Source organism: Nyctereutes procyonoides, unplaced genomic scaffold (assembly GCF_905146905.1).
Source record: "Nyctereutes procyonoides isolate TBG_1078 unplaced genomic scaffold, NYPRO_anot_genome, whole genome shotgun sequence".
Classification (NCBI taxonomy): domain Eukaryota; kingdom Metazoa; phylum Chordata; class Mammalia; order Carnivora; family Canidae; genus Nyctereutes; species Nyctereutes procyonoides.
In genome coordinates, this window is record NW_026575046.1 from 5355743 (window position 1) to 5367597 (window position 11855).

At 36.7% G+C, this 11855-nt stretch overlaps 1 protein-coding gene across 2 annotated transcripts in view; it reads right to left on the bottom strand.

Annotated features, from left to right (window-relative positions):
* The window catches only part of CDH12 (cadherin 12), a 248093-nt gene extending 238719 nt beyond the window's left edge, over nucleotides 1–9374 (bottom strand). For both annotated transcript variants that reach the window (XM_055325524.1, XM_055325523.1), the window contains exon 1: nucleotides 9144–9374. In XM_055325524.1, coding sequence (XP_055181499.1) covers nucleotides 9144–9374 — 231 coding nt within the window. The remainder of the gene's footprint in view (nucleotides 1–9143) is intronic.
* Between the last annotated feature and the right edge of the window lie 2481 nt (nucleotides 9375–11855).

Here is an 11855-nt window from a genome sequence, read left to right on the forward strand (position 1 = left end):
AGAGAGAGAGAAGAGAGAGAAAAAGAGAGATTGAGAGAGACAGAGGTGGAAAGGGAAGGAGCCATCATTTGACTACCTGTGAAGCAATTCAGTTAGCTTGCTCAAGTATTTTAAATTGTTTTTAACTTCACTATGTCACCACATTACACGGTGTCACTTTAGTAAGGTAACACACGACAAGCATGGGGAGACAATTCTTCATCGTCTCTCTCAACCCTGCAGGCCTTGCACAGAAAGCACTAAACGTCCTTTCTTCAAGACTATATTTTCAAGAATGCATGCATAGCAGATAACTTTGAAAAGTTGAGATAGGGTCTCCCTCCAAAACAAAGGGCAGACATGCTTCCCCTACCCAGTAAAATATAGATAATGTCTCCCTCCCAATGGGGCAAGCATTAGCAGGCTTCCTCTCCATAAATGCAACCCACTGAATGTGCTCGCATCCATCTGGGTCTCTCTTTGCCCATATGGTACTTGGGGCAATGGGAACTGAGTCACTAAGCAGATGCTCATGCTGCTTGCTGTGCTGGGAGCCGTAGGGTCCTTATCTCTGACCCAGTCATCTCAAGTTTTCTTCCAACAGTCATGAAACTGTAGGAGACTAACAGTTCTTAATGGTTGATGTAAAACAGCAACAACAACAACAACAAAAGGCAACAGCATGCTTTAATTATGAGTGTAAGTTTGCATTAAAAGTCTACTACAACGTGTTACACTGCTATATGGAAAATCCCCTTTACACAATCTCAATGGGAAATTCAGGAGTAGAAAAGATACGCTTTTATCATAGTAATTTCATATGTTATTTGTATTGACTAAATGTCAGTAGAAGTGAATTATGTGGTGCCTCACGAACAATGAAGTATATATAGATGGTACTTTTTATGACAGTGGTTTCTTCTTTTTCAGAGTTAAGAAAGAGGAATGAGTCTCACATACATATATATTATGCTAAAAGTGTGTCAAAATAATCCATTTATACTTCAAGTGTATGTTTGAGTGGCATAACTGTGACATATATTCACAAACTCAATGCCGTTAGAAGAGGAGAACATGAAATCCAGCATCTTTATTATTCAGATCACTCCATAGTCCCTATTTTTCTGTGATGTTCATACAGGTGGCCTTTCCAGGTACTTCTCCGATCATTCCACTGGGTCCTAACTTTTGTCACCTGATATAATATGCAAGCTGTAGGGGTTCATCAATGTTAGCCACAGAAAGCACTGTTCCCCCAAATCCAACTAGTATTTTATAGAGAAAATTTTCCTCCAAATCCAACTAGTATCTTATAGAGAAAATTTTCTAAACATATACACACATGCACGCACAACGAACTGTATCGCAAAGCTTGTGACAAATGCATCTAAGATATGTCTGATGAAATTCCAATCTGAGTACGTGATGTCCCCCTATATTATTCGTCAGGTGAATGGACACACGTGTGCTTAAGTAGTTTCATGTGGATCATTATTCTAAGATCTGAAATGGGAATCAAAGTCTCCTAACTCTTTATCCTAGCTTTCAAGTAGCTGTAGTCAAGCAACATCCACAGATAGTACAAAATATTGGTTGGGAGACACAGAAGGATGGGAAGGGAATTAGAGGTAGGGTGGAAAAACAGCAGGGAGACGAGAGGAGAAGGAAAGAATAAAAGGGAGTCTCCAATCTTCCTGCTGTCCATGCTGTTTTTGAAATGCTGTCTGTAGGGATTCATATGTCGATTTAGAGATCCTTGGATTTCATTCAAGGTCCTGCCAATTCGACTCAAGTAAACAAATTAAACCTTCATGGCACAGCTATTATGAAGCAACTAGTATGCTAGAAGCAAATAAAATAAATTGTAAAGGAGAGAGAACTGACACACCATGGGCGTTAACTGTTTGATAAGAACTTTAGTATATCGTGTTATTTATTTGTTCAGATCCTGTGTCAATTTTCCTTCTCATGTATTGCTATCTAATCGTGTCCAAGAGGACTCCTTCAAACGCAGCTTCCTTGTTTGAGAGAAACTATAAAACGAGGGATATGTTCAAGGGCCAATACGTGGAACAAAATATCAAGTTTACCCAAAAAGTCTTTAAAGGAGAGTGAGAATGGCTCCTTCTGGTTTATTTGCTACAGAAAAAGCAGGTAGCTAATGATGCTTTGATTAGTATCAAGGGTAAGCCATTTGACAGCAGAATGGATTAGAAATGAGACCTTGATTTCGAGCACTTGAATACACTGTAAGGTTCTCAGGTATGTAAGTGAGGCAGAAGTCAAGAGGATGCATTCCATTTTGTTTAAAGATTGCATTGGAAAAAAAAAAAAAGATTGTGTTGGTATTATGAACTGTGACTCTCAAATGAACAAGAATTACTCTGATATCAAAAGCTCCTATTTTAGGGACACCTGGGTGGCTCAGCGGTTAGGCGTCTGCCTTTGGCTCAGGTTGTGATCCCGGGGTCCTGGGATCGAGTCCTGCATCGGACCCCCTGCAGGGAACCTGCTTCTCCCTCTGCTTATGTCTCTGCCTCAATCTCTGTGTCTCTCATGAATAAATAAATGAAACCTTAAAAAAAAAAAGCTCAAATTTTAGGAGTGAACTGGACCATGAAAACTACTTTATAGGCTTCTCAAAAAGCTACAGGACAAAAAAAGAAGAAAAAGAGGCAGCAGCAGCAGTTACATGACTCATGAGCCAGATAGATAGATAATAGATGATAGATAGATAAAATGTTGAGTCATGAAAACATGTTTTAAGTGTGTTACTATAACATTACACTATAATTTTATATTTTTATTGGGTGGAGAGGGTTATATACAGGAATAAAAAAATCATCCTAGTATCATGTTAGCATGTATATATATATGTACATATGTATATATACATATATACATATATATGATATATATGGTAGAAGCAAATAAAATATCTATATATTTATATTAACTATATATAGTCAACTAAAGTTAATATATAAAATATATGTTATATATATTTAATATTGTGTTAGTTCATTATTTATTTATTTATTTATTTGTGTTAGTTTAGAAGAAATTCTGGATGGACAAATTATTTTTGCCATACAATTAGATCTATTTTAATAAACTGTCATGCTATCTCTTCTTACTTTTTTTCTTATTATTCTTTATTTTACTAATGCAAAACTATATTCTGCATGTAGTTACAAAAAGAAGAAACGAAAGGAGATTCTATTGCTTGCCGGCCTACCCTGCAGATTTTGGACTTGAATCTCCACTATCATGGGGGGATGGGGGCAATTTCTTAAAAATAAGCATCTCTCGCTCTCTGCCTCTCCCATATCTACACAGGCACATGCATGTACACACACATCTGCTGTTGGCCTTGTTTATCTGGAGACCCCCAACTAATAGAATGCCAATCAGATCGCACCAGGCATATAAAGAGGGCATAGATCAGACTCTTTCGACCATACTTTTGGAATCTATTGGCTGTATGCAATCCTTTCTTCTTTCTTTAAGGTCTAAAGAAAATCATTAAAACCATGTTGACAAAGGTCACCTCTGGCTCACTGACAAAACCAGTAGAGGCATTTTCAGTCAGTACTTAATTAGACCTGTGCATTTCAACATCTGTTTGCCATTTCTTACTCCCCAAAACTTTATTCTTTAGTTTGTTTTCCATCGCACTATTTAATATTTGTGCTTTGCTTCTTATTAAATAGATATGCCTAATTCTTCTTTGCTTGCCTTTCAGTTAGAAGCCAGGGTTCACATACCTTCTCTGTATTTTTTCCTAGAGGGTTACCCATTTATGTGATTTTTTACTACCACCTGTATTACCAATTACTCTTCTACCTGTATCTCTACCATAGGCTTCTTTTGTGAACTCTAGATTAACATGTCTAAATATCTATGAGATACTTCACCTGGATACGTCTAAGTACCTTGGAGAGGTGCCTGGGTGGCTCAGTCAATTAAGTGACCAACTCTTGATTTTGGCTCCGGTCATGATCTCAGGACCCAGAGCCCCATGTGTCCGGCTCCCTGCTCAGCAGGGAGTCTGCTGGAGAATTTTCTCTCTTTCTCTCTCCTTCTCCCTCTCCCCCTCTTCCTGCATGCTCTCTCTCTCTCTCTCTCTCTCTCTCTCTCTCTCTCTCTCTGTCAAATAAACCTTAAAAACTAAAATAAAACTAAAATAACTTTGGGTACATAATGTCTATCAGTGATCATTTTGTTTCTTACTCTAGCCCCAGATCTATACCAGATACGAGTGAACGAGAGTCAGAAATCTCAGTCACTTATTTCACTTCTCTTGCTCTTTCATTCTCTACATGCAATTATCCATCAATGTTTTGTCTCATCCTTTATATCCCTATGAAGGACAGATCTTGAAATGTTTTATAATCTGCCTTCCTTTCAAACTTTCAACTCTAATATCCCCTTCTCTTCATTGTTTCCTAGACAAGCCTACTGTAACCTTCTCTGGTATGTGCTTGTCTTCAAGGCTGTCCCTCCACCTCCAGTGAGTCTTGTAAATGGCACACTGAGAGCTCATTCTACAACGGCAATTCTGTCCATGCAAATCCCCCACCAAGACTATTTGTGGATCACAACACCTTTAAGAACAAAGTAAAAAAAAAAAAAAAAAAAAAAAAAGAGTAAAAAAAATAAAAAATAAAAAATAAAAAAATAAAAAGAACAAAGAGTACTGTGATATACAAGATGGGGCTATCACTAATAGTACCCTACAGAATATTTGAAAGTTGCCAAGCGAGTAAATCTCAAAAGTCCTAACCAAAAGAAAAAAAATAGTTGAAATGATGCATGGTGACAGCTGTTAACTAGACTCACTGTGGTGACCATCTTGCAAGTCAAAGATGAAGCATCCAGCTTCAATGCAAATATCGAATCATTATATTGTACACCTGAAACGAATATGTTACATATCGACTCTACCTCAATTTATAAATAAATAAATAAATAAATAAATAAATAAATAAATAAATAAATAAAATAATGCTGATCTTGGTATCAAAATTGAGCCTCTCTAATACCTTCTCTCTTTACCTACTCCAAATGGTTGGCTTCACCTTCTCTGACGATATTGAAATATGGTTATCTAAGCCTCACCTTGAATTTTCAAGCCTCAGTGCTTATAAAACTTTCCCTCAGACTTTCTCTTCTGAAGAAATGGAGTCATCCTTTAAGACACATCTCAGGTGCTCCCTCATCTGTGAAGGCTTCCTTAAAGTCCTCTATCTTCTGGACATAGTCATAGACTTGCCTTTGTCTCCACCATCCCTAATAGGATTTCCATTACAGTGCTTTCAACAGTATCAAAATTATCGTTAGCTCGCAATGCCCTCATAAGATAATGAACTGTGGTATTTTCTGGTGCAATGGGGCTAAGCTACCTGTCTTGAAACCCTAGTTTCAACATTCCCTGCCTATTGGGCCCTGGGACAGTTAGCTGACTTTTCTGTATCTCAGTTTTCTGATAGGTGAAATGGGGCAACCAGAATTCTTCTCCATGGTGCTTTTGAGAATTACCTCATTGTATGTATGCAAAACAATTAAAACAGTGCCCAAAGTAAGCACTCAGTAATAAAGCTTACCAATTATAAATGTAACCTAGGGACCTTTCTCATTAGATTGATCCCTACCAGCTTTAATGCTTTCTCAAATTGTAATGCATTCTCAGCAACGAGATGTTGAATAAACAGATACCTCCAGAATTCGAGTTTATATATGTTTCCACTTTTAATCTTTTTGCCGTTTTAAATAATTTAAATTTAAGAATCACTGCTCGCGAAGATCATCTGAAATGACAACTCAATTTCCTAAATTATTCTTTGCGGATAATTGGGCACCGTTTTCTTGATACACAGCTTCGAGGCGATGATATAACATACTCAAAGGCAAAGGCACAGGCACACAGTTATATATGTTGGTGTAAGCGTCCAGCTTACTCTACGAGTATGTGTAGTATACGTTGTGTGTGTCTTAAATAATATGTTTTTTGTTTTGTTTTGTTTTTGTTTTGCTTTCATTGGGAACTTTGAGCAATTGACAGCACCTGAGTTAGTTTTTGCTGATCAGATTAATTTCTGTGTTACTATGCAATATAGTGTCTTACACTTTTCCAGGTATTGTAGTAAATCCAAAATGTCTATTTGAGAAAATCATTGGCTTTACCTCTGGACACCTTTGTGATTTCTTTGTATGTAAAGTCCAGTCATATTCATCTTAAGCAATACCACAGTGTGGTCTTTCTTGAAAGAGTGTCAACATTAACATCAGTTCTTTTTAAATGTAACCATTGTTGATGCTAACGTCCACTAAGCCATTCAGGATCCTGACTATACATTTCCAGACGCATAAATTCTTTTAGATTAGAAGCTAGGGACATAGATTTTTCTTCCCAATAAGTGGAACTTTCTGTAATAGGAACTGTACAAATTAATGTTTCCCAGAGATGCTGGTGCTGCAAAAAAAAAAAAAGCACATAAAATGAAATTTGCAGCTCAATTATAGTAGTTCAGTGTTATTTTACTGATCCACTATGACCACTATACTTGGCACTTTTGCATTTGCCTTCTTCCTCAGCCTTGAGATCTATATTATTTATAATATTTTACTTTTCTGCGAACTGTCTCAATGACCTTCTAAAAAGAGCAGAAGCATAAATATATTTATATATGTTTACACACATACGTGTAATGGCTTGAATTGCTCCCGATGTTATCATATTATTATTCCCACAACTAGACTCATCAAGACAAACTTAATTAAACTTTAAATAGTTTCCATGTGGAAAGGAAACCATGGCTACTATTGCTTCATTTGCATTAGGAACATACATTGTGAGAAAGCCACAGGTTTTCATCACACGCTACAAATGTGTGACTGAAAATAATGATTGTTTTAATTTAATGATAGTTAGATCTTAGTTACACTCCTTTAAAATCGGTGCATAAATACTAATTTATCTTTTAAATGAATTGGATGCATTCTATACTCTACCATTCTATACTATACTAGTAGCAATTACAAAGGTATGATTCCAGGGTATCAAACAAAACTTGGGTATGCAACTCCTGGGTGAAGTGCTACTCTATGTAAGATAGAATAAAAGTTGGTTTCATTAAATTTTCAACAAACAATCTTCTCACTTTGGATTCAGGCAACTAAAGGCTATGAATCTGCTTCAATCAAAACGAGAGAGAAGACTTTCTCATTATACACTTGCCGGGAACCTCAATGGGATGTCTAGTTTCCATCATAAGCAGAGTTGAGAATATTAATACCCCTGAGGCAAAGTTTTAGAGCTACACTACCCACCCATTTGTCTTAGATTTCAAAACTTGATTCTTATATTTCATTAATTCATAAGAAACAAGTGTGCCAGAACGTGAAATCATCTCACCATAGAGGTTATTGTATTTCACGATCTTAGGAATCATAGAAGCAAAAGCAATGTACAGTAATATTGGGGGGGCTTCCATGTTTTGGAGTATTTTCTTCAAAATTTTTCTGAGACCTCTCTTTTTTCCAAGTCTATTTGTGGGCAGCAGTGCCATCTGGGTGAGGTGCCATGGGCTGTGCCGGAACTCCTTGGGCCATAGTGTCCATTTCTCCCCTTGAAGGCATTCTCTGACTTTCTACTTGATTTTGCGGCTTATCAGATGCCCTGTGGAGCTCCGGAGCCAATACCATAGATCCCAGGGCCATTTGGCCAGGCTCTGATTCCTAGTAGGTGGTCTGTCAAGGAGATTGCCTCGGCTAATGACATAGTATCTTTTTGACAAAAATCAAGAAAAATTGGGCTGCCAGAATGGTACTCAAAGACAGACTTGGCATGACTCAAATTTTATATAGAGATAGAAAATATTTGCCTGAGGCCCCATATGCCTCAGGGAAACCCTGGCTATGTGTTCATTTTCAACAAAGGTTCTATTTGTAGACCTTTTCCACTGTATTATTCAATATTCTTTAAATACATTTCTAAAAGGTAAATTCCAAAAATGTAGTGCAAATTATTTAAATCTTGAATGGATTTGCTTCCTTTGACCTACCACTGGAATCATGACCCATCAAGTTTCTCATTAGCTTAGGCTTCCAGAAAGCTCTGAGGCCTGGAATGTGCAATACATACAGTCTTCTAGGTCAGTTTCCTAATACTCCCCCTACTATACTTTTCCATTCCTGTCCTTGGATTTATTCTAAACTCTCTTTAAGCATATATGTTCTGTCTTGTTTTCAAGCATGTATGTTTCTATTAAATCGATGGCAAAATCTTTTAGAAGATTTAAAAATGGTTAACTAACAAAATAAAAATAAAATATTCATTTTTCGGGAAAAAATGTTTTTTTTTGCTGGCATTCATAAATTATATCCATTCTAGACATGGGCCAAACATTTTATGTAAGGAAAATAGCAGTAAAGCATGAATGTACTGAAATGAAGAGTTGCCATTCATTATTTTGTGAAAAAAAAAAGATAAATTTTTATGAGCTTACAATAAAATTTAAAAATGATATGCTGTGTTGAAGATTGAGGTGTATGTTCTTGGGTTCCAACATGTATCACTTTGGCCATAAATAGCTTCATAAATAGCTTGCAAAACATATAACCAATAAATTATTTATAAAGTATAAGCAAGCCAGGTCAAATACTTCAAAACCACATTTCAAATGGTATGTCATGTTTTTAAGGGGAAGGGGAAGGGAGACATCCTGGTTGTTCAAGAGTATCAACAGCAGTTCGGAATAACTACGCCTGGGGATTTTTTCCTCCGTCTCTTATTGGTAAACAGTTCTAGAATGTCCGTGAGCAACAGTGTGCAGTAAAAACACTTTTAATTAATGACACTTTACATTTTAACTTTATGTCGTTAGCAAAGAATGTTAAAGTAAAAAAAAAAAAAGAAGAAGAACAAAATATATACTAATCTCCTTGAAATAACCAGGGAGCATTGAGGTAAAGGGTGATTAAAGGATATTCCAAAGCTTACCCAGGCCACTGAGTCAGGAAGAGAAACCAGGTCTCTTGGATTTCAATTCCAGTGTTCTAGGCACTGGTTTGTTCAACTCCTGTGCAAAACATCCACACACAATACACAATGCATAATCCCCCTTGCTATCAAGGGGTTGTCAAAAGAAACACGCCATTACCTTTCCCACATACTGAGGCTCGGAGCCCATGTACTCCTCCAGCACAAAAAATTGATTCCATACCCAGCCACGTTTAACTCGTTGGAAATGTGATCGCCGCCCGGGCAGATGGATAACATTTTCTGTTGGTTCTGTGGCTAAAGTCTGTTGTGGCTGTGGCTGGAGTGGTGTTAGGAGGCCTCCATCAAACAGGACCCAGAGAAGCAGAGATAAGCAGTTCCTTGTAAGCATTGGCAAAGGCTTTCCTGCAGCAGAGTAACAAAAACTCCAGCACTTAATGTCGAATTGTGGAATCCAGCTTTGAGGTGTCTGTGGCCTCCACCACTTAACTTTCTGTTTTATTGCAGAAATGATAATGCAGGCATTAATCCGTTGGATGAAAAGGCTTCGGCTGTATTACATTCCATCTACAGGGACCTATAAAACAGATTAACAAAGATACATTAAATCGACAGAACTACACGATGAGAGTCATCAAAACCCCCATTGTGTCTGCCAGCATTTCAAGAAGGAGAGAGGAAAAGCCTGACATTGCATCATCACTGCTATTCACCCTGCAAACTTGGATAAACTATGTTTTTTACAGACTTGAAAAAGCTCTAGTTACAATGAAGCAAAAAGTCCATATCATGAATACAAGCAATTTTTTTTTCAATTTCATGATCACTTTAAGGATAAAACACAGGTGGCTATTTTTAATGTGAAATACGTGACAGAAGGGTTTCACGATGTCACCCTTTGACATTTGGGGTTAGATCGTTGTTACTGGCGAGCTATCTTGTGCATTTGACTTGTAGCCACATTTCTTTCCTCTGTTCAATAAATCACAGTGGCATCCTACCCTATTCCCAATTGTGACAATCAAAAATTTCTCCAGACGTTGCCAAATATCTCCTGGAAGAAGCAAAATAGGCCAAGATTTAAGAACCACATGTTTAGAGAATAAGAAAAAAAAATTAAGGAAAAAAAAAAAGTCCCTAAAGTTAGAGAATAGAAAGAATCAGACCATCCGGGAAAGAACAAGATAAATTACTAAATGTAAAAGTCAATGAAATTGCTGAAATATAAATGACTTATAAAATGTCAGATGGTTTTATAAGGCATTATAAGCTTTCACTTAAAAAAAAATTGCTTCCCTCCCCTGGATACGTGGGGATTATGCTGTATGAGGTGGGCAGCTTGGCCTACCAGATAGACACCTCTATTCTGCAATTAGGTAAAGTGAGCTTTAACCTCTTCCCTACAACAAGCAACTCTTTTTTCCATTCACTCATCTAGGGTTTATTGAGTGTCTGAAAAATCCTTTATTTTACAGTAGATAAGAAAATACACAGAGCCCTTGCCTCCCTGACTCAGAAACAGAAAATAATTTAAAAAAAACAAATACATAAAAAAGAGCAAATTTACTGAGGCTGTGAAGGAAAAAAATTAAAAGAGAGAGAGAGAGAGAGAGAGAAAAGAAAACACACAAAACAGAATATCCCGATGGCAAAACATTAGTGAGCAAAAGCCAGTTTTAGGTGACAATTGCAGTGACAACTAAAGGAACAGGAACAGCCTATACTGTGTGAGCAGCCATGGGGGGAATGTGGCTCGAGCCAACATGGTTTTATGCATTTGGCACTCGGGGCTCAATGCCTACAGCCTAAAACTGGAAGGTTTTCAAGAGCCAAAAATGTTGGAGGCCAGAAATTATATATAATGCTCCCCAAACAAGAGAACTAACATCAAAATCAATATATGTTTAATTAAACATCTATGAAACATGGCATCTTGTCAACCTGTCAGCTGCGATTCAGTTTAATGCTTATCCAGTTACATACGATGCAACAAAAATTACAGTGCATTCCTCACACATATTCAATCATTTAATGTGGGAACCATGATTGAAATAACTTATGAGTTGGGAAATATCCAAAAGTTAGCTATACTTTGAAAGCGTTCTATAAGAACACTCCCCCAAAAGAAATAAATGGGATATGATAGTTTTTCTATTGTGTGAAGGGATAAGACTGTTCCATACATAAACATAAGTAGGCATATATTTGATTGCAGCTTTTCATTCTGGCAAAATAATGTTCATAAAAAGTTAATGTAGACTTCTATTGTGCCATATGGCAACCACTAGCCATATGCGGCTATTCCATTGAAATGTGGCAATTTGAGATTTTTTTAACTTATTTATAATGAATCTCAAAGAATTAATACCAAAAGAGAAAAATGTAGGATATCTCAATTTTTATATTTATGATTTGTTGACATGACAATATTTTGGATATATTGGGTTAAATTAAAAAAAAACGATTAAATTTAACTTTCTCTATTTCTCTTTATTAATGTGTTTCCTAGAAAATTAAAATTATCTATGCAGCTCACATTTGTGGTTTGCACTATTCTGTTATTGGACAGCCCTGATTTAAGCAAGAGTTTAAATCACCACCAACTGTGGTTCCCGCTTAAATAATTTATTCTTAACATTCAAAACTCAATATCTAACATGAACTGTATCAGGTCTATGTGACAATACGGCTAAGAGGTCAGAGAATATTTGCAACTATTTTCAGTAAGCCTGGTGTAGGCAAGGGGCACAGAGTTTCCTTATCTGTCCTCAAGTTTAAAAAACTAACATCAATATCCAAAGTTTTCTGATTTCTTAACCTTTTCTGTTTCTCCCATGTTTCATCCCATACTCATTTCAACCCCAGCCCAGGC